This window comes from Pezoporus occidentalis, unplaced genomic scaffold, assembly GCF_034315485.1.
Source record: "Pezoporus occidentalis ecotype Australia unplaced genomic scaffold, CSIRO_AGI_Poc_V1 ctg9, whole genome shotgun sequence".
NCBI classification, from domain to species: domain Eukaryota; kingdom Metazoa; phylum Chordata; class Aves; order Psittaciformes; family Psittacidae; genus Pezoporus; species Pezoporus occidentalis.
This window is the reverse complement of record NW_026916262.1, coordinates 7,200,422-7,219,119: the sequence shown is the minus strand read 5'-3', so window position 1 is coordinate 7,219,119 and position 18,698 is coordinate 7,200,422. Positions and strand designations below refer to the sequence as shown.

Sequence of the window (18,698 nt, the reverse complement as noted above, 5' to 3'; positions counted from 1 at the left end):
GTGTGCATTTCAGCAAGTCCTGTGAAAATGTAACTGCTCTTAACTTCTTTTAACCTTTGAAGTATCATCTTTATTTTAACCTCATCTTTTAATTCATATGACTACATTCCCAGTAATGAAAGTCAATTCATCTTTATGTTTTGATGCATTTATTTGACTGTTGAGTTAATTTTCTTTAACTCCTCTTGCTTGGTAGAACAAGTGGAGCACAGGCTTGCTTCTTTCATGCCTGTGTTGCTTGTTTGCATTCCTGCCTTAAAAAGAAATCTATTAATGAAAGCTGATTTGCTTTTTAATTAGTGGTGATGCATTGAAATAGCTGTGGCCTTTTGGGAAAAGCATCCTCATTTTTTTTCCTCTGTGCCTTTTTTTCTTCTACTTGCAGTGTTAGATGTGATATCAATTTGTGTGAGCATTTGGCTTCAAAAAAACATCTTTGACAAAATAAAAAGACACAGCTTCTGACCCACTGTTCCTCAATCCGTGTAACATCAGCCTGAATGACAGCAGGTTGTCAACCTGACAAAAAACTGTCTCTGTCTCTTAATCACTCTCAAAGTCTTCCACTTCAGGCAACTTGGAAGGCTTCCATCGTCTACTGTGACCAGAGGGAGAAGAAATTTCCAGTTTGTTCTTATTCCACCTAATATCACTACTCTGATATGTTTTTCTCCCTGGGCACCTCTTCTCTTCCTGGGGACAAAAAGTGATAAGAAGGAGTAGGCAGACTCTCTTGTTGAAGTTTGCATGGAGGAAACATGAATATTCAACCTTCTTCTAGGAGCCTTTAAGACTAAAGCTCTTGCTCATCTCAGTTCTGAGCCTTCCTTGCTCCTAGGGAGCAGGGCACAACAGCCTTATGTGCATAATTGATAGATATTTTTGAAGCAAAATCTCAACCAGCTAAGCCCTACTCCCACCACAGTCTTTAAAAATGTGTTTTATCACTGTAATACGGAGACAGAGAAAATAGTTAGCGGTCAAGGTCACAGGTAAGGTATGTGGCAAAGTCTGGAGTTGAATTTGGGTATCCTAGGACAGGCCAATAATCTCTGTTAAAAAAAAAATGTCCAAGTTTCAGCAAAAACCTAACTAGTTTCAGTCCTAAAATTTCTACAAAAGTAGTTTAAAATACATGTAATTAATAGAAATTACTGAAACATAATGGGATGCTGTGACATTTTTCTGTGCTAAATGCTCAAGAGGAGATCAGTCAACTTTCTAGCACTCAGAGTTAAAAACAACAACAACAACAAAAAAAAAAACAAAAAAAAAAAACAACAAACCCATTAGAAATCCCAAATCAGATATGATAAAAATATTGGATTTAATAAACCAAGGTTTTAATGCTAGCCTCCTAAACAAGATGAAATGCATGCTGAATTGAAAATGTTGAAATACAGCAAATGCTATATGTTATTTGATGTTATCTCTGGCACATAATCACTTGTGGTATCCATTTATTCCTCTCCATACTGCAGTATTGTACATTCTCTTTAACTAATGGTTGCAGTTTTTAAAGATGAATCTGGTTTTGTCAGATGAACAATTCTGGCATTTAATGACTAATGTGAAAATTAATAATCTGAGTCAATGCCATAGGGTAGTTGTCATCAGATGTATTTTGTAAACATAAATGTTTATTATTGAACTGATTACAGATTTGGACAATCTGAAGCACAAAGGGTAGCGAAGTATTCAGAACATGGAAGGATTAGTCAATTCCAGTATTCCATCCACGTGAGGCTTAAAATGCTTGAAGTGCAGCTGCTTGAACTTTGGCAGTACTGGCTTTTGAGTAGCAGCTCCACTTTGTGTTAGTAAGACATAAAACCATATGCTTGTTAGTAAAGGGTAGTATCTGAAAACTGTGATAGGTTGCAGTTGTGTTATCCATGTAAGTCTCCCTGGTGTGCTTCTCGTTTCTTTCCATCCTGCGATTGTATAAATGTGGCAAGAGGTTCACATTCCCCTTTTTTTATGGCAGATGTGTGTTGAATTATATGGCCAGTCCTGCATCCATATGTGACAAACATGTGATTATGTGATGTAGGGGAAGCTGTGGCACATGAGTGTGGCATGGCTTAACAGATTGCCAGTGTGTGACTAGAGATGTCTGACCAAAAGGTTGACTGCCATACTTAGGTACACAGGAATTGGGCAATTAAACCATGACAATATATGCGGCTATGGTGAATTTTCATATCTTATTTCATCTGTCACGTTGATCTGCTGGAATTTGGAGAAAACACTCTTACTTTAAGGTGAATACCTACTGTCTTTTAGTTCTATTTGTTGTTATTAGAAGCAAATCTAACTAATGTCATGCTTTTAAAATCTCTCCTACTCACTGAAATTAGTGCTGCTGCTGCTGTAGAATTGAATTAAAAATACAGTTCGACAAATATGCTAAGTAGGAAGCAATGCTGTTTAATGTGGTTGAGAAGTTGCTATTTTTCATTCCTCATTCAGTGAACAAGCAGGTGTACAGCAGACAGAATAATGTTATGCCAAATTAAGGTCGTCTTTTACACATGGCATTGAGAATTGATTATTTAAATTAGACTTTTTAGTTATCAGACATTAAATATGGCATCAGCATTTCACTCTACTTTATGTCAGTCTTGTCACTTAAAGTAATGATTTGATAATGTGCACAACTGTGATCAGTAAATGCGGAATATTTATTAATGTGGTAAAATTCATGCTAGAAGAATGTTGCTTTCATATCAAGTGTGTGTGTGTGTGTATAATTTATTGTCTGTATGATCTGTAAGGTTCACATACTGCAAACACCATGAAAATATTGTAGGGATGAAGAAACGATTTTTTTCATTGTCTTTAAAATTGGTGAGGCACCAGTTGCCACTCTGACCTAGATCAGCCTGGAAATGAATTGGTGAAAGGTAGAAAAGGAGATTTAAATTTATTTTCACTTTTGCCGTTCAGGAAAATAAATCTGAAAGAGTCTTCCACTTATTGGACATTAGCAGACATCTATAACTGATCATAAGGAAGCGTCTTTATACTCAGTTAATTAAGCACACCTTCCTCGTTGCAAATAACTGCAGTAGTACCCAGAGGGGACAAAAAATGATTAAAAGAATATCAAAGAGAATAGAAGTGAACAAATGAACACTTTCCAGTCTCTTCCCTTTGCAGTTCTGCTGCAAGTGAGTAGAAACATCGGTATTTATTTATTTTTTTTAAGTATTTGTATGGTCGGCATTCCCAGTGGCTGTACTGTATGCATTTCTGTGTGACATTCTCTTTGGTAAGACTTGTGTAAGGAATGCAGGAGCAAGCTAGAAGCCTTTATAAATACATTTTGGAGTGAACTATTTTAAAATTCATTTGGAAAGAACTCAGTTGGTTCCAGAGAGGTCAGATAGGAGAGCCTTTTCTTGAGATAAAGCTTATTATGAATCACAGTGATTCAAGTGGCTAACAATTTTTTTTATTCAGCCAGGTGATAAAAAAGATTGTGCTTGATGAGCTCCTTGTTTTTATGATAACATGTATTTACAGGTAGTTTTTTCTTTTAGTTTAATGGCTTAAAACAAGTAAAAATGGCTTAAAACTCCCAAACAACCTAGTAAACCCAAATGTGGAGCATTGAGTTCAGTTGTGTCTATTTCCAAGGCTGTGATATAGTACTGTGGGGATTTATTACCTCTTTTTCCTTTGTAAATAGCCAGTAATTCACAGAAGACAGTAACATCCTCTGGATGATAGGGAGAAGTACACTGGTTGCAAGCATGAGGTGAAGTGTCCTGGCTTGGGTTTCTTTTACCGCTGTTTTTAGATTTCATGGCCTATTAAGACAGAATATGATATCGATTGATGCTGAACACACACAAGGGAATTCAGATGATTGCATGATACCCAGATGGTGTGCTTTTATACATATAGGAAGCAGGAGCATTTGTGTTATCAGTGATGAGTGATAATAAACCTTGTGTAGTATTGTATATTACTTTTCAAAAGTAACTATGCTAATACAGCAATATGAGTTCGCTAAAGGATTGGCACATTAATCCAGCCTTGCTTTCAGCTTTCTTCTGAACTGATATGAACTCCTGGTCCACGTTATCTCAGCTCCATTTGCATTCTCTTGCTGCAGAAAGAGTGGAGCTAAGAACTTTGTGCATATTAAAGAGACTAAAAGATCCATGCAGCTTTCTACTTCTGTATCTAGGGCCAAATCCTTTATTCCCACAATACAACATGTGGTAAGGGAGCTCAGATGCAAGAAATAATTCAGAAATCCTCAGTGTCATCAGGGAAAGATGTAACCCCCCCCCAGTGGGCCTCATTAGTTTGTCCTCTTGGGCAGCATCCTTCTTGTCACTGGGTTCCTTGATGCCCAGGACAGTGTGTGGAAATGTGTGTTTTCTGGATAATCTCTGTAGGTGTGTTGTAAATTTTTACTCTTCATTTACCCCAGTGTCCTTTGCCAGAAATTCTCTACTATGTCTGGGAATGGAGGTGTCATGGAGTTATCTGAGCACTTCTGCACAGATCACCTGTATATGAACGTTAGACCTGTCAGAGCTTTCTGAACCTCAGTCAGAAAGTGTTAACTCCCGTCAGTCCCACCCAGTATGTACGTTTTGGATGGCCTGTGACAGTCTAGCTTATAAGATCATTTGCATGAGAAGAGTTCAAGATCCAAGGTGACATTCAGAGGCTGTCAAGTTAAACATTCTGCTGCATACGACCTATCTTGCAGCTATTAGATGTGTGTGTATAATGGTCTTGGTTGTATAACAACCCAGGCTCATGAAAAACACTGTGAAGGCAGGGATGTTCATACAGGCAGCTGGTGAGTCTCTCAGAAAATCTAATTAAACAGGAATTTTTCAAATGTTGCCTGTAACTCAAGTAGCTTTCCAGGCCTTATGCTATATAAAGACTGTGTAGGTGCTAATTTTTTTGTGGTGTTGAGGGCTTTCTCTTGTAAGTTTTAAGAACTGCTAATACTCTTTTAAAATCATGGTCCATGAATCTCGGCATGCTTTTGCTTGCATGTATTTTTCTTATTGACAAAATTGTTATAAAACAAAAATATGTTCCTCATTAAAATGAGAGCTCTGGAACTGTTAGGGGAAAAAAGGTTTGGCTTTTTTTTTTTTTTTCATGGCTATAATAAATAAGGCCAGAAGGACAAGTATTCATTTTTGGGGTTGTATTTCTTTTTTGGTCTGAATGTAAAGCGTTGAGCCTCCTAATCTTAAGCCTTGCTGAAAACCCGACTTCTAGAGACAAATATCATTCCCTTTTTGTATCTTCTCCAGTTCTTATCACAATGACCCGTGTCATTTTGTGATTCTAATTTTAGCACCAAACCTCTGCTCTTACTAATAAACTACAAACCGTACACAAGTGATGTCCGAGTTTGTTTTTTGCAGGTTATTTCACACTTAGCCATGCAAATATGCAAGTTACTAACATAAGAGATCAAGAACCATGAATCTGTATTGTTTCTACCCTCCTAAACAACCCATTGAAATGCATATGGAGTTTGCCATTGACTCCTTTTAGAGTTGTCCTCTGGACATAGGGCTACCATCCTGTGGCCTTGGAAAAATGGCAGTTCAGCTGCTTGTTCAAAAAACCTTGCAGAAGCCCCAGGCTGAAGTTTCATGGTGATCAGAACTGAGCAAGGTGGAGGAAGGAGAAAGTAAGATCCGAGTACAACCATGTTAGGTGTTATACCGATTTCACATCACATATAAGGCTAAGAGGTGATGGTCCCTCATCTAGCATTCGTTTCTGGCCTTGTGAAGGTAATAGAGTGAGTCTTGAAGGGGAATAGGTTTCTTGGGTTTCTTTTCCCTGGCTTTCCTCAAAGACAGGGAACGGAACTTGTCTGTGAGAAGGCAGAAGTGTTTCCTGAGGCATCAGAAACAGTTCTTTCCAATTTGTCTTTTCTTCTTGTGGAGTGGGGAACCACTGGGAATAGAGAGCCGCTTTAACTGTTCTCTCTGCCCAGGCAATCCCAGAGGGCCTGTGTTTTGCAGAATGCTCTGCTGCTGGGCACTTAGCTTATGTTTTCACTTAAATCTTTTCCTATTTAGTATTACCAAATAAAAACAAAGGCAAAAAGGCAAAGAGAAAGCAACAAAACAGTGACTGAGTTTACCCTGTTTATTTCAGGGAGATTATTTTCCCCTTCTCTTTCATGATCTTCCTCCAAGGAGGAAACAATTGATATAGTGTATATGAGTGAATTAATTGACTTTTGTGGAAGTACTTGATGACTACAGCATATCTACAAGTTTGGAATAAAACTATGTTCCAAAGCTGTCCTCAAGAGTAGACGTTTATTATGTTTAGCTGTGAAATTTTTGTTTTTTTTCCTTAGCGTGTCCTATCAAATCACTTCACTCTTTGCATTAAAGCTAAATGAAAGCCCACATTCATAAACATATTTCAAGTTATAAAGATTATGGTGCTGTAAGATAACATGATAATTGAAATTTCTTTGCATATTCAAAGATAATGTTTGAAGTTAAATACCACTGATTTCACCTAGTAAACTGGATATTTTCCTTACCTTTCTATTAAAAAAAATTACTATTTTGAAGTAATTTCTTAGAATTTAATTTGCATTTTATGGCTGTAATGAAAGCCATTTCTGCTTCCTGTCCTTATTAAAATAGTTTTTGTGTACCATGAATTCCATTTTAACCACAATTCAAAAAGGAATGTGCATGTTACTTATGACTTTCCTGCTATTCTTTCGTTTCTTTATTTTGCTCTTAGGTTTCCTCAGCACATTGTTAGACCCAGCCGTGGCAAGAAGGTGATTGATATGGCTCTTTGTGCCCTGGCTAAATAGCTAAACATACAGTGTATTGTGTCTGCACTCAGGGAAAAAATGAAATGCAATTAAATTCATTTCAACTTCAGTAACATGACATTTCTGTTTCTTTAATGTCAGCCTTTATTCTCCTTTATAATCAGATTTTGTAACCCTTTTTATAATGTCTCCTCGCTTCGCCAGTCACTAAATAGGATGCTTGTCTTGCAAGTTAATTAGAAATACTCATGTGCTCGGGCTGACTTGTTCCAAATCTTTGGTGTGGTTTCCATATCTTCTGAGAGAGCACATTTCACCAGCCACTGAGCTGTGAGGCATGAGGTCCATATATACTCCTGAATCCTGCATATTTGGCTTTGCAAAGTCTTGTTTTGTTCCCATTTGAAAACTGTAGTATTTCTTAACATATTTCAGTATGATGGGTCTGTATATTAGTGGAGATTTTTCAAATCTGGAAAGAAAACTCCTAGGAAACATTTATTCACCCTTTGTATGGACAAAATCCATGAGGGTAACACAGCCTTTCACAGGGGGTGCCTTATAAGAATGCAGGACAATGATGGGAGAGGAGTTGAAAAGGGGAGGACAAAAGATCTCCATCATCCAGGTCTTTGTTCATAATTACAGATTACAACAACTACACATTGATACACTGTATCAATGCTTGGCTCTATGGAAAGCATTTGCAGAGTCTAGTGAAGGGTTAGAAGAGACATGGGGGATGAGTTAGGTTGCTATCTAAGTTTACCTTAGAGACTATTATAAATAGGTTTCAAAAACCATCTTTAGATTCAGTGGGAATTATTATTTCCTAATAAAAAATACTTAAGCAACTCCCATTAAAAAAAACATTTGAAGGAGAAAACCTATCATACTCGCAGGTTTCCTGCACGTGTTATTGTTGTGTTATTAAATTCTTCTTTGCTTTAGCTCCAGTGTCCCATCCCCCAGCCTTATCTCCCCATCTCTATGCACCCTGTACTGTTGTATCCTATAATTAGTGAAGATACACATCTGTCTTCAGGCTACCACCTAATCTCTAAGGCCATATGGGTAAATGGAATATAATTATAATTTGGTAGAAATTGAGCCTTCTGCACATGGTTATATTGCTCTTGTTCTTTATAAAGCAGGCAGATTGCATCTATGATACAGCAGGGTTTGGAGGATGGGGTTAGTCCTTGCAAAATACATATTTTTAGGTGGAAATTTTGTTGTGTTAAACTTGGGTGGGAATTAACGCCGTTTTGGGAGGAATTCTGACACGATGTTACCACAATATGCAAGCACCCTGCATATTGTGAAGAAATCATCTGTGGTTATATGCAAAATATTAACAGAGGTCATTTTTTGTCCCCCTCTTTTTCAGTTATTTTTATTTCAGTTGCTGCGAGGACTCTCTTACATCCACCAGCGTTACATTTTGCACAGGGACCTGAAACCACAGAATCTTCTGATCAGTGACACGGGGGAGTTAAAGCTGGCAGACTTTGGTAGGCAAGCAGTTAATTACTAGTCTCTTATAATGTTGTAGGAATGTCAGACAGATGGTTCCATTGATTTCTCTCTCCCCCCCCCCCCTTCCCCTTATTCCTTAGACACACCTTCTTCATTGTAGATAATTGCACATTTTTCTCCCGAGTGAAGAAATTGATTATGGTCAACAAAATGCTTGATTAAAAGGGAGCAAGTAAAAAACAAATATATACTCCAGTTCTCACAAGCAAGATAATGCTGAATGTATTTCAGTTTTATTTACCATGAGACCTCTGAAAAAAACAGAAAGAAAAAAAAGAGAGAAGAGAGAGATCTAAGCAAATATAGACTATATGAAGAGCACAGTCACTTTATGGAATCAGCTCTAGGGTTGTGGAGATCTGGATTAACCTGCATGAAATGGTTATTGAAAGAGACTGAAGGACACAAGAATAATTATTCCTTCAAGAATAAAGGACACTAGGATCACCCAGGGTGCTTTCAGTATTCCTTAGTCCCTTATGGGGAACCTTAAGTGGAGTACAATGCAAGGGAAAATTGTCCACTGAAATGTCAGCCTTTTTCTGGTTTTGAATTTTAATTTTTAAAGCTACTTTCTAGTTCCTGCAGTGGGGCAAGTACTGTTTCCTCTGGAAGCCATTGTGAATGCAGATGTGGAAAATGGCAATATTTTTCTTTAGTGCTTTCAACAAACTGCTGTAGGAATTCCTTTCCTGTAGGTCAACTTCTCAGCTACTGATTCCAGCAGAACTTCTGAAGTAAGCTGAAAATGTGACCTATTGGCTGTTATTTTAAATGTCCTTTATTTTTATGACGCCTATCCACATTGGGCTTCGCATTTCATGCAGCAGCAGTAATGAGGGAGCGTATGTGCTAATTGGCAATTTCACTGTTAATGTAGTCATGTTTTTTTGTCTTTTAATTAGCATTACTGCAATTAACAGCTCAGTGTGTATTTGCTATGCTGGAGAAAAGAACAGGAATTCAGGTGGACACAGTCCACAAGAACTTGATTGGCCTTTGGCTTGTAAGGCAATTAGAGAAATAGTATTTGAAACAATTATTAACTGGTTTTAAATACCATCTTCTGTTGCTGTTTTTCAAAACTTGGAAGATACCAGAAGTGTTTTTAAGAATGCTTAAAGAAAGCATTCCTGCATGTTTCATTTTACTATGAGATTTAATCTCTTAATGATTCACCTGTTTCATGTATCTGTGTTTTTGCAATGATATATGAGTTGGTCCTCTGTTAAAGGTGCTGTGCTGTTTGAGATGACTAGTTTTGATGTATCATTTATATGTACAAAACACTGTGAACTTATCTGACACCCAAGCATCCCCTTATTGCAAGTCCTTCAAGAGATTCTGATGATTGTGCTCTGGCTTTGGTCGATACTGAAAGATCTGTAGGTGATGTTGCAAACTCTTTTGTACATAAAATGTTTCATATGGTGTGGGGGTTTTGGTGGTGCTGCTGCCGCTAAAGTTTTTTCTGTTTGTTAAAAGTTTCTCCTGACCTAACAGAAACATCTGCGTAGATTCTCTTATACACTGGAAGAATATTATATATCTCAATTTGTTTTTTTTTTAAGTTAAATTTTCTTTCATGGCCCATGACCTCATAAAATTGAAAACCAGATGGGTTAAATTTCTCTTCAGAGAGCAAGATGAAAAATTAGAAGTGATGAAGTTAAAGTCTGAAAGGTTATGACCTCTTTCACTGGAGACAATAAGAAATAAGAGCACTCCCATGTGCTCTCTGTGTGCACCCCTGTGCATATTTACTTATTTAAAAGCTGTATTATTATAGCCCATCTTCCACCTTCCCAGTACCAAAGACTCTTCTTACAGTCCTGTTTCTCTTTATGTTTTTCTCCCATGAATGACTAATTTGCTATAATGTGCTTGGAAAGGAAGTTGGTTCAGATTGTATATTTGATTAATTACATGAGGAGCAGTATGGAAATTAGGGGTGTTTTGCTTTCAAATGCACTCAAGGCAGGAGAGAACCTATCAAGAAATCAGTTTCTGTCAGAGATAGGGTTGACTTTGCTAGCACAATAAATATAAAATCTTAGAGCAAAGGCCTTTTAGTCTCTAAGGACAAGACCTTCAGATTTTGGTTTCATAAGTTTAGGAAAAATCAACGGCACAGGCAAAGTTTTTCATTTGGTGTCAGGCTTATTTAATCTTCTCAGTGTAGAATATCAAATACTTAAAAGCAGGCTGTAGTGGATCATAGTTCTTGAATAAACAAGGTAAAAGAAAGGCTATTCATGCCTGCCAGTGCATTGCACTGCAGCTGAAGTGGAATCTTTGAATAACTGTGGGCATGTGTTTTTCTACAGCAGGGCTCCCAGACATAGATGCTCCACTGTGTAGGAGTGTCTTTGTTCAGATGAACGGTGGTTTGCTTTTCTGTTCGTTGTGCTATAGCTGCTAGGAAATGAACATTTATGAGAAGACTCAGTAGTCAAACGAAAAGGGAGAACAGAACATAGAGGCTTTGTCAAATTAAAAATGGATGAGCTATAAAAAATGGCTTTCTTGAGAAGATATAATAGGGGAGACTACAACTTGAATAATTGTTGCTATGAAAAATAGTCCTTCAGCTCCATTCCTGCATTCTGTTTTCAATCTAATTAAAATTCCAGAGGAAATTAAAGTGTATTAGGAATTCTCCTCATGAAATGAAGTGTAAGAATTATTTTTGATCCTGTGGTGTGAATTTAGCTGTCCATGGGTTTGTTTATATTCCCCTGCACATATGTCTGTCTTGAGTAGAAATAAAGTATTAAAAACCTTTAATGAGTAACACCATAAACAATTATAAACTTAAATGAATAAAGGCTTTTGCTTAATGCTAGTAACTGCATAGATTGGGCTGTGTATCTGTTCCTTAGCCTTTGGTTAGTAGTTTCTTCACTTTAATTTTTCTCTGCATTGTATACAGATCCATTTATTGGCCTTTGGATGTGTATGCTTCACTGACAGGACAAAGCCTTCAGCAGTTTGGCAGTTTGGATTAAGCAAGTTCTTTTTGTGTGGCTCTGTGACTCGGTATATACCATGCTTTTTTGGTTTTAGTGACTGGGTATTGGCATTTAGCTATTGTGTATGCTGTTATAAATCAAGATTGGCTAATCTTATGTTTGCATCCAGATTCTCAGACTTAGTAACTCCAGCACAAGGTCCCTAAATAGCTGATAACAATCAGGTAGGAGATGGATCTCACCTTCCATGTGGGATTCCCAGGAAGGATTTACTCTTTTTATTTCTTGTTTCTTATTTTATGTCCCAAAACATCCACTAACAGCATAATATTCTGACTCTTCCAGGGACAGTGTGGACCTTTAATCTGATCACAGTATGCCTATTTTTATATATCCTTTAGTTACACTTGTTATTATATATTTCTGGATAAAACATTTCCATAGCTTTTGAGGGTAGGCATGCTGACATCACCTTTGGATGCATTGAGAAAATCCTCAGGGCATGGGTGTAGAGAGCAAAATATTTAAACTTGACTAGCTTGTGAGGCAGTGGTAGCATGTCTGAGGCTGAGAGAAACTGGCCAAATTAACAGTAGGTCCCTTGTCCAGCTTCACCTGTGAGCTGATGAGCCTGCTGCTGGAGATTTCAGGGGACTGCTTGTTTGTGAAACTTACCTGAAGCCATTTGTCTTTTCTGCTCTGGCTGCAAGAGAAGTGAACTGCACAGAGAGGGCGAATGAAGTTTGAATATCTGTTTGGTCTCTGTTTTGGCTTGTGAAGTTACTGTAAGTGCATGGACCTTACGTCGTCACATCTGACTTTCTCTCTATGCCATGGCCCCAAGACACAGTATATGACTATGCAGGCACCTGAGAGGCAGAACTGCAAAATACAATTTCAAAGTATGAAACAGCAGGTGTAGAAGGTATTGTTAGCTGGAGTATAATTTGCAAGGATAGGAAAAGTTGCTAATTGAGGTTTTTATTTTTGAGACTTGAATAGAAGTTCTCCCTTCTCCCTGTTCTCTACCCCAATTTTTTGTTAGCTTTGTTCCCTTAAAAAATATTCAAACTGCAGTAACAGTCCAGTGAATTCTAGTGTCGCAAAGTGAATGAGAAAGAGCATCAGGAACTTGGTGCTTTAGTGATTTAGTGCTTGTTCTTGCAGTCAGAGTTGCTCTTTCTTGTTGGTGGGAGTGGGCTTTGGAGGGAAAAACAGCACGACAGTCTTAATGGAAGTGTCTTTGCTTTACTCTTCCAAATAACACTGACCTGAAGCGTTTCCTGTCAGCTTTTTGTTGTCTTTGGGGATCTCCTTGGATGAGTAAGGAGCTACAGGAGGTCTGGATTATGGTGGAAGTCCTGCCTTAAGCTTTTGGAGTTCTGTTAATATAAAGCCCTCTGATGCAGTAAAAGAAAGAATCATGTAAGTGTGATTAAACCATTCATCCTTCTAGATACATAGGATGATTAATAATAGATAGCAGGAGCAAAGAGGCTTGAGATTTGTAATAAAGAGAATTATACTCAATGGAGTTGCAGTTTAAAACTACAGCTGAGTATTAAAGAGGATTCCATGAATTTCCATATAGATTTTTCTGTGGGGAGCATCTCAGAGATATGTCATGGGGGACAAGAATATTGCTGTATAGTTTACTGTAAAAATGATTAAAGCTATGTTGACAACTTGAAAAAAAAAAAAAGTTCTTTTTTTCACAGTGAAAATCCCATGAGGGATTTCTTTATTATGTACCATAGAAGATTCATGTGAAAGGTTGGATTGCATAAAAGATTGCTTGTATGGATAACTGCTATGTTTTTCTGTGTAAATGCTCCACAGAGTATCAATTCTTGAAGATGCTGGTATAAGAAGTTGTCATTGTATCTAAAGAGATTGTATTTCTTATTGTTGGAGATGCCTGATGAAATTATTGTCAAAACGCCTGTGAGAGCATCTCTAGTAATGTAGGCTGTCTCCCTCTGATCTTCTGGCTTCCAGTGCACTTGAGGAACAGTGGGCCATGGCACTGCAGCCACCTGGCATTCAGGATGAGCTGTAGGAGCAGCCTGGATCACTTCTGATGCAGCTGACTCACAGCAGGCTCTGGCTGCCTCAACAGCAGGGCTCGTCGGGGCTGTAGAAATGGTGGAAGCCGTCTGGAGTTTTGTTATCAGAGGCTGCTGCTGGTAAAGGGAACCAGCTAACCGCAAATGTGTGTCCACAGGCCCCTCTAACACCCCGTCTGAACTGAACAGAGATGGAAAAGGCATTTCTTTCCCATATCCCTGTGGGAGGTTGCTGTTTCCTGGGTGCAGCCTGTTCCCCTGTGATAACAGCCTTTGAAATCTGAAGAATTTTTTCTTGTACACCCTAGGAAGGTCAGTAATAGGTTTCTTTGAGGGCTCTGTTTGTAATAAATATCAAGAAATGAAGATTACTTCAGTGACAGTATTGTAATTAAGTTATAAAAAAGGAAGTGGGAACCTGGAAAGTGAAACCCAGGCTGCTCAAACCCAAGTTAGGTGGCAGGTCTGTATGAAACACAGTTATTTCTGTAATTAACTGTAAATACAGTGTTTTCCATTGAGAGCAGAAGCTGATAAAGCTGTTCAACATGGCAGCTGCATTGGAGACCTGGAGCAGCAGAGCAGACTCTGTGCATTTCTCCTGGCATAAACTCAATTGCACACTACCAAGTCAGTGAAAAAAGCCCTTGACATCCCTGTTGCTTTCTAGATCCAGGGGCTCAGAGCTTAGGAGCAGAGCTGATAGGTAGCTAGGGGACCCAGGAGCAAGGGCTTCATGTGCTGTGCTTGTGACCTTCCCTCATCTTGACCAGATCTGTGGTGAAGAGTGGAGAGGAGATGCATATGTGACTGGAAGTTTCAAGTGACAGTAGTGAAAAGGGGGTAGATCTGATTTCTGGCATTTGGGCTGAAGAACTGTGCACTGGTTTAGAGCTGAAGATGTAGGAGCATGTGTGGTCTAGTACCACTGCAGATGCTTCTTCCTTCTCCTATCTATTTGGTTTGTTATTCTCATCATGGATTTCCATCTAATTTGCTTCATAGATCTGACTGTTGTATTGAGGTATCAGGTGAATACAGCTAAAAAAATTACCATTGTGAGAGTCAATGCAAGAATAATGCCTTATTAACAGCAATTGTTTTCATAGCCTATGGAGAAAGAATAGATTTGACACAGGATTACTATCCGGATACAGCAATTTGCAAAAACTGCAAGGTTCTGTTTTCAGCTAAGACTTTAACTTCTCTCTACTAATAGTAAGCACAGCGCAGAACCACACACTGAATTTTTGTCTATATCAGCCTTCAATGATTGCTTTTAACAGTTGAAATTAAAATTCTTCAAATATACTAGTCTTTTCAGCTGTTACTGAAGTATTGTATTACTGTATTACTGTAACTTACACTCTTCCCCCTGAGAAGCACTGTGTAGGATTATTTGCTGAAAAGGAAATTTCTACTTTCTTTTTTTTTAAACCATTAAGGAGCTCTGGAGATTGGTGTGACTCACTAAATGGGTCCCCTGTTAAATGCATCTCAGGTTACTGCGGGTTCAATCCAGTTTCCCATTTTTACAAGTTAGAGTTATAGTGAGCCTTTAAATAGGAGGAAAGCATCTTAATTACCCATTAAGGGCAATAAAGGAAGTTGGTTAGGACACCATTAAAACAACTGTGATGAAAAATCTGTTTCAGGGTTTTGTACTTAAGAAGAACATGGGATTTAGATGTCATCTGTACTGCAGATAGCTCAGTGCTGTGATCTCATTATTACCAGACTCATGATTATTTTTCTTGTCCTGTATTCCCCACCTGTGTGAACCAGGCAGTTATGCAGTTATGTGATAATTGCACAAAAAATGTGGAGAACTGAGATCTGCTGACTGGGCAAGAGAGATCCATCCATCAAAATGAATCTGTAGATGTATTTAAAATCTGGGCAGTAATGACAAGTGGGTTTTTTAATTGGGGAAAAAAAAAAAAAAGGTCATATTTAGTCATGTGTTCTATCAGTTTTATATGAGAACATTGTCTCTTCCTACACATCTTGCTTCTGTTATAGCGTTAGTCCATAGCCTTTTGACTACTGTGGCTACAAGCCCTGTATTTAAAATATTGAACTTTCTTTGAAACTCTATTGTTCTGAAGCTTCTCTTGTTTCTGATTCAGCAGTTAGAGAGCAAAGCAATTATTACGGTCATGGTAAAGCTATAGCCAATATATGGTTGATCCCATAGTACTCTCTGCCTTTGCTTTCTTGGTCTGGTTATGGTTTTGTTTAATGTTTCCTTATTTAAGAGATATACTGGATTATATACTGAGAAAATTATGGCAAATTTCAAAATAATTTTAATTTCATTAATGTGCTAATAGTTATGAAGATTTATTTTACACAGGAAATAATCAGCGATGTGGAAATTAAAGGATAACTGGAAAAGGTGTGGATTAAAGAGGAAACAATTCATCATCAGTCAGAACAAAAAATTGATATGCAAAGAAAAAGATTAACATGAACAGAGGTTGGCAGTTCATTAAGAGAAATGTGCTATTTAACACAATATGAAATAATTCCATAATTGAGATTGCATTTTAAAGAAGTGATGGCTCTGTAATTTATAACATCATTTGTTTTGCCTCAGACAGTTTAACAGCTTACCTTACTGCAATACAGTCACATTTTATCTTGGTAATTTTGAATAATTTATGCAGGGTTTTTCATTCCTTCTGAACGACACAGTGCTGGATATATTGGTATATTTATAGATGCACAATTCCTACTGATGTGAATAAAAATCGCACTTGCAGGTCTACCTGCATTAAGATGAGAATTTCCGCTGCAGCAATTGGCCTTCATGATAGCCAGAAGAGGTCAGGCACTACTTCTCTTACTAGTACCTACTTCTCCAGTGAGTGTCAGTTCCAAAGAGCTGTACAAATAAATGTTCGCTCCACATAGCTACCCTGATGTATGTTACAAATAACCAAACTTCGCTTGACCTTTTGGTCTTATGATTTGAAAGACCCAAAATATTAAAAGTGGGAGCTCAAGAATCAGCAGCTTTGTATCTGGGTGATGTAGGAATGTTAACAACCACTTTGCATGGAAAGGAAAGGCTATGTAACTTTTGTGTGACATGGTACGGGAGAATGGCTGGCTAGATCTTCACCTTGTTAAATGTGCCCAAGCTCTCCTGCAAGGTCAGTTCAGCTTTTCCCACCCTTGGGTTTTATGGCTTGTAATATGTCAGATCATATAACTGTTTTCTCTGTGGTCATTGGAAATAAGGTAGAAGGAAACTTTCAGATGTCATCCCTTTTATTGCCAGAGCCATAAACATACTCTCATCCTTCTTATTGCAACAATTTTTAAGTCACCTGGACATCAAATTTTTTGGTTGTATTTGCTTCTGCAGCTTTATTTGCTTCTAATGATAGTTCATTGCAATGGTCTTTAAGATATAGCTATTAATTGCAGTGGTCTGGTTTGATTGTAAAAGCAAATACCAAGTACGAGGTTCTGGGGGGGAAGCTTTCATCAATACTTTCATCACTGCTGTTCAGCTCTAGATTCTTCAAGCAAGCTGAAAATTCGATTCAGATTTGAGCTATCTGTAGATCTTAGGAAAAACCAAAATAAATGGAAAAAAAAAAGAGGGAGGGATAAGCAAAAAAGGTGGTGGCTCACTGAAATGTGCTTTATACACACAAACGCCTAATGTTAGCTTCTTGAAACTGTGGCAATTATTTGCCCATTCTATCTGTGAGTGCTCAGGATTGCCATCCGCTTTACAATGCAGGTTGCAGGGTGTGATGCTAAGTGAGATGTGCTCACCTGCACTTATAATTTGCTCATACATGCAAACTTGAAATACTGTCTGGTTTAAATAAAACATGAAATGTTTGAAAGGTACTAATAATATGACAATAGTATTTTGTCTGTGGTCAAAATACTATTAGGTATCTTTTGCTTGCAATCTACAAGTAGTTCTTATCAAACATTGGTGGAGAATTATATCCATCATCTTTAAGTTAAATAAAAGAATAAATAAAAGAATAAGTAAAAGAATAAATAAAAGAATGGCTTGGCTTCAGTACTAACAAACTGTCACTTGTTTTATTCAGTTATGATACAGTTCTGCAATTCTACTGACTTAGTAAGCTTACATCTGTACAATAGTCTAGATTTAGCCATGTAACTCCAATTTTGCCATTCTGGCAATAACATTTTAGTGTTTCAGTATTGTTTTAGAGAAAGATGCCTCGTAAGGAACATCTGCTTTTTAACTGTGTATTTCCAGAAACATATTGTTAAGGCACACCCTTAGTGTACTTCCAAAGTAATGTCTTAAAAATGAAATTGTCTGTTTTCATTTCTTCTTTTTCAGTGACAAAATTGTATTAAGAGCTGATTAGGTGGCTCTGCAGGAATACAGATGCCTGATTACTGATGCAAAGTCAAATAATCATTTAGACCTAAGCATATTGGAATGTCTCTCACATAAAACTTTTCTTCTAAGATTTGTGATTTAGCTAATTTAAGATGACATAGACATTAAATGAGTTTTGAGGAGCAATTCAATTGAACAGGTGGATCTGGGAGTCCAGAGATTCCTGTCATAAGATATTGCTTTATAATATTGCTTTACAGAAGCAACAGTACTAATACAGGTTATCTTAATGGTTTCACTCTTGAAAGCAAAGTGAAAATAATTTTAAAAGGGAAATTTTTAAGTCTTGTTTAGGTGTTGGTTTTTTTTTTTTTTTTTTTTTTTAGTTTTGCACCATTGCCTGTATTGTACTGATGTTTTCAGATCATTTTTCTCTTACTCCAGTGCAGTTAAAGGTAGGTTTAGATGCTGTGTGTGTTACCTAGTATGTGAATATACGTACTAATGTGATAATGCATGTAAAACCTACTGGAGTTCTTTGGCCGAACAGCCAAGACTGTGTTTTACCTGTTAAGGAAATATGTGAGCTGCAGAGTATAACATATTGAAGCAATGACAAAATCAGCTGAGTATTTGTCTTATCTATAAATAGTCTGGCTTGGGTACTGGAAGCAGCCTGGATCAAACTCCGTGATCACTAGAGAACTGTTTGTGCCAGGCAAGGCAGCTGTGGTTCAAAAGCTGAGCCTGGATTATGGAAAAAAATGCAGCAGCATAGAAATGGATGCTCAAGTGACACCTTAGCTGGAAAGCAGGCACATCAAATGTAATTGCATTGGCTGTGCAGTAAAGGGTCCAGGAGTTGGTAGCTCTTAGTTGCAGAATTGTGCTGTTTAAACATAAGTCAGATCTTGTACTTGATAATACCCATGTGGTGACAGTTTTTCAAATACACAAATTCCACTCTT

General features: G+C 37.6%; 1 protein-coding gene across 6 annotated transcripts in view; it reads left to right on the top strand.

Moving 5' to 3' along the window:
• CDK14 (cyclin dependent kinase 14) overlaps positions 1 to 18,698 on the top strand; it is a 321,217-nt gene that overhangs the window by 158,840 nt on the left and 143,679 nt on the right. For all 6 annotated transcript variants that reach the window (XM_062605168.1, XM_062605171.1, XM_062605172.1 and 3 more), the window contains one exon: positions 8,196 to 8,319. In XM_062605168.1, the coding sequence (XP_062461152.1) occupies positions 8,196 to 8,319 (124 nt within the window). The remainder of the gene's footprint in view (positions 1 to 8,195; positions 8,320 to 18,698) is intronic.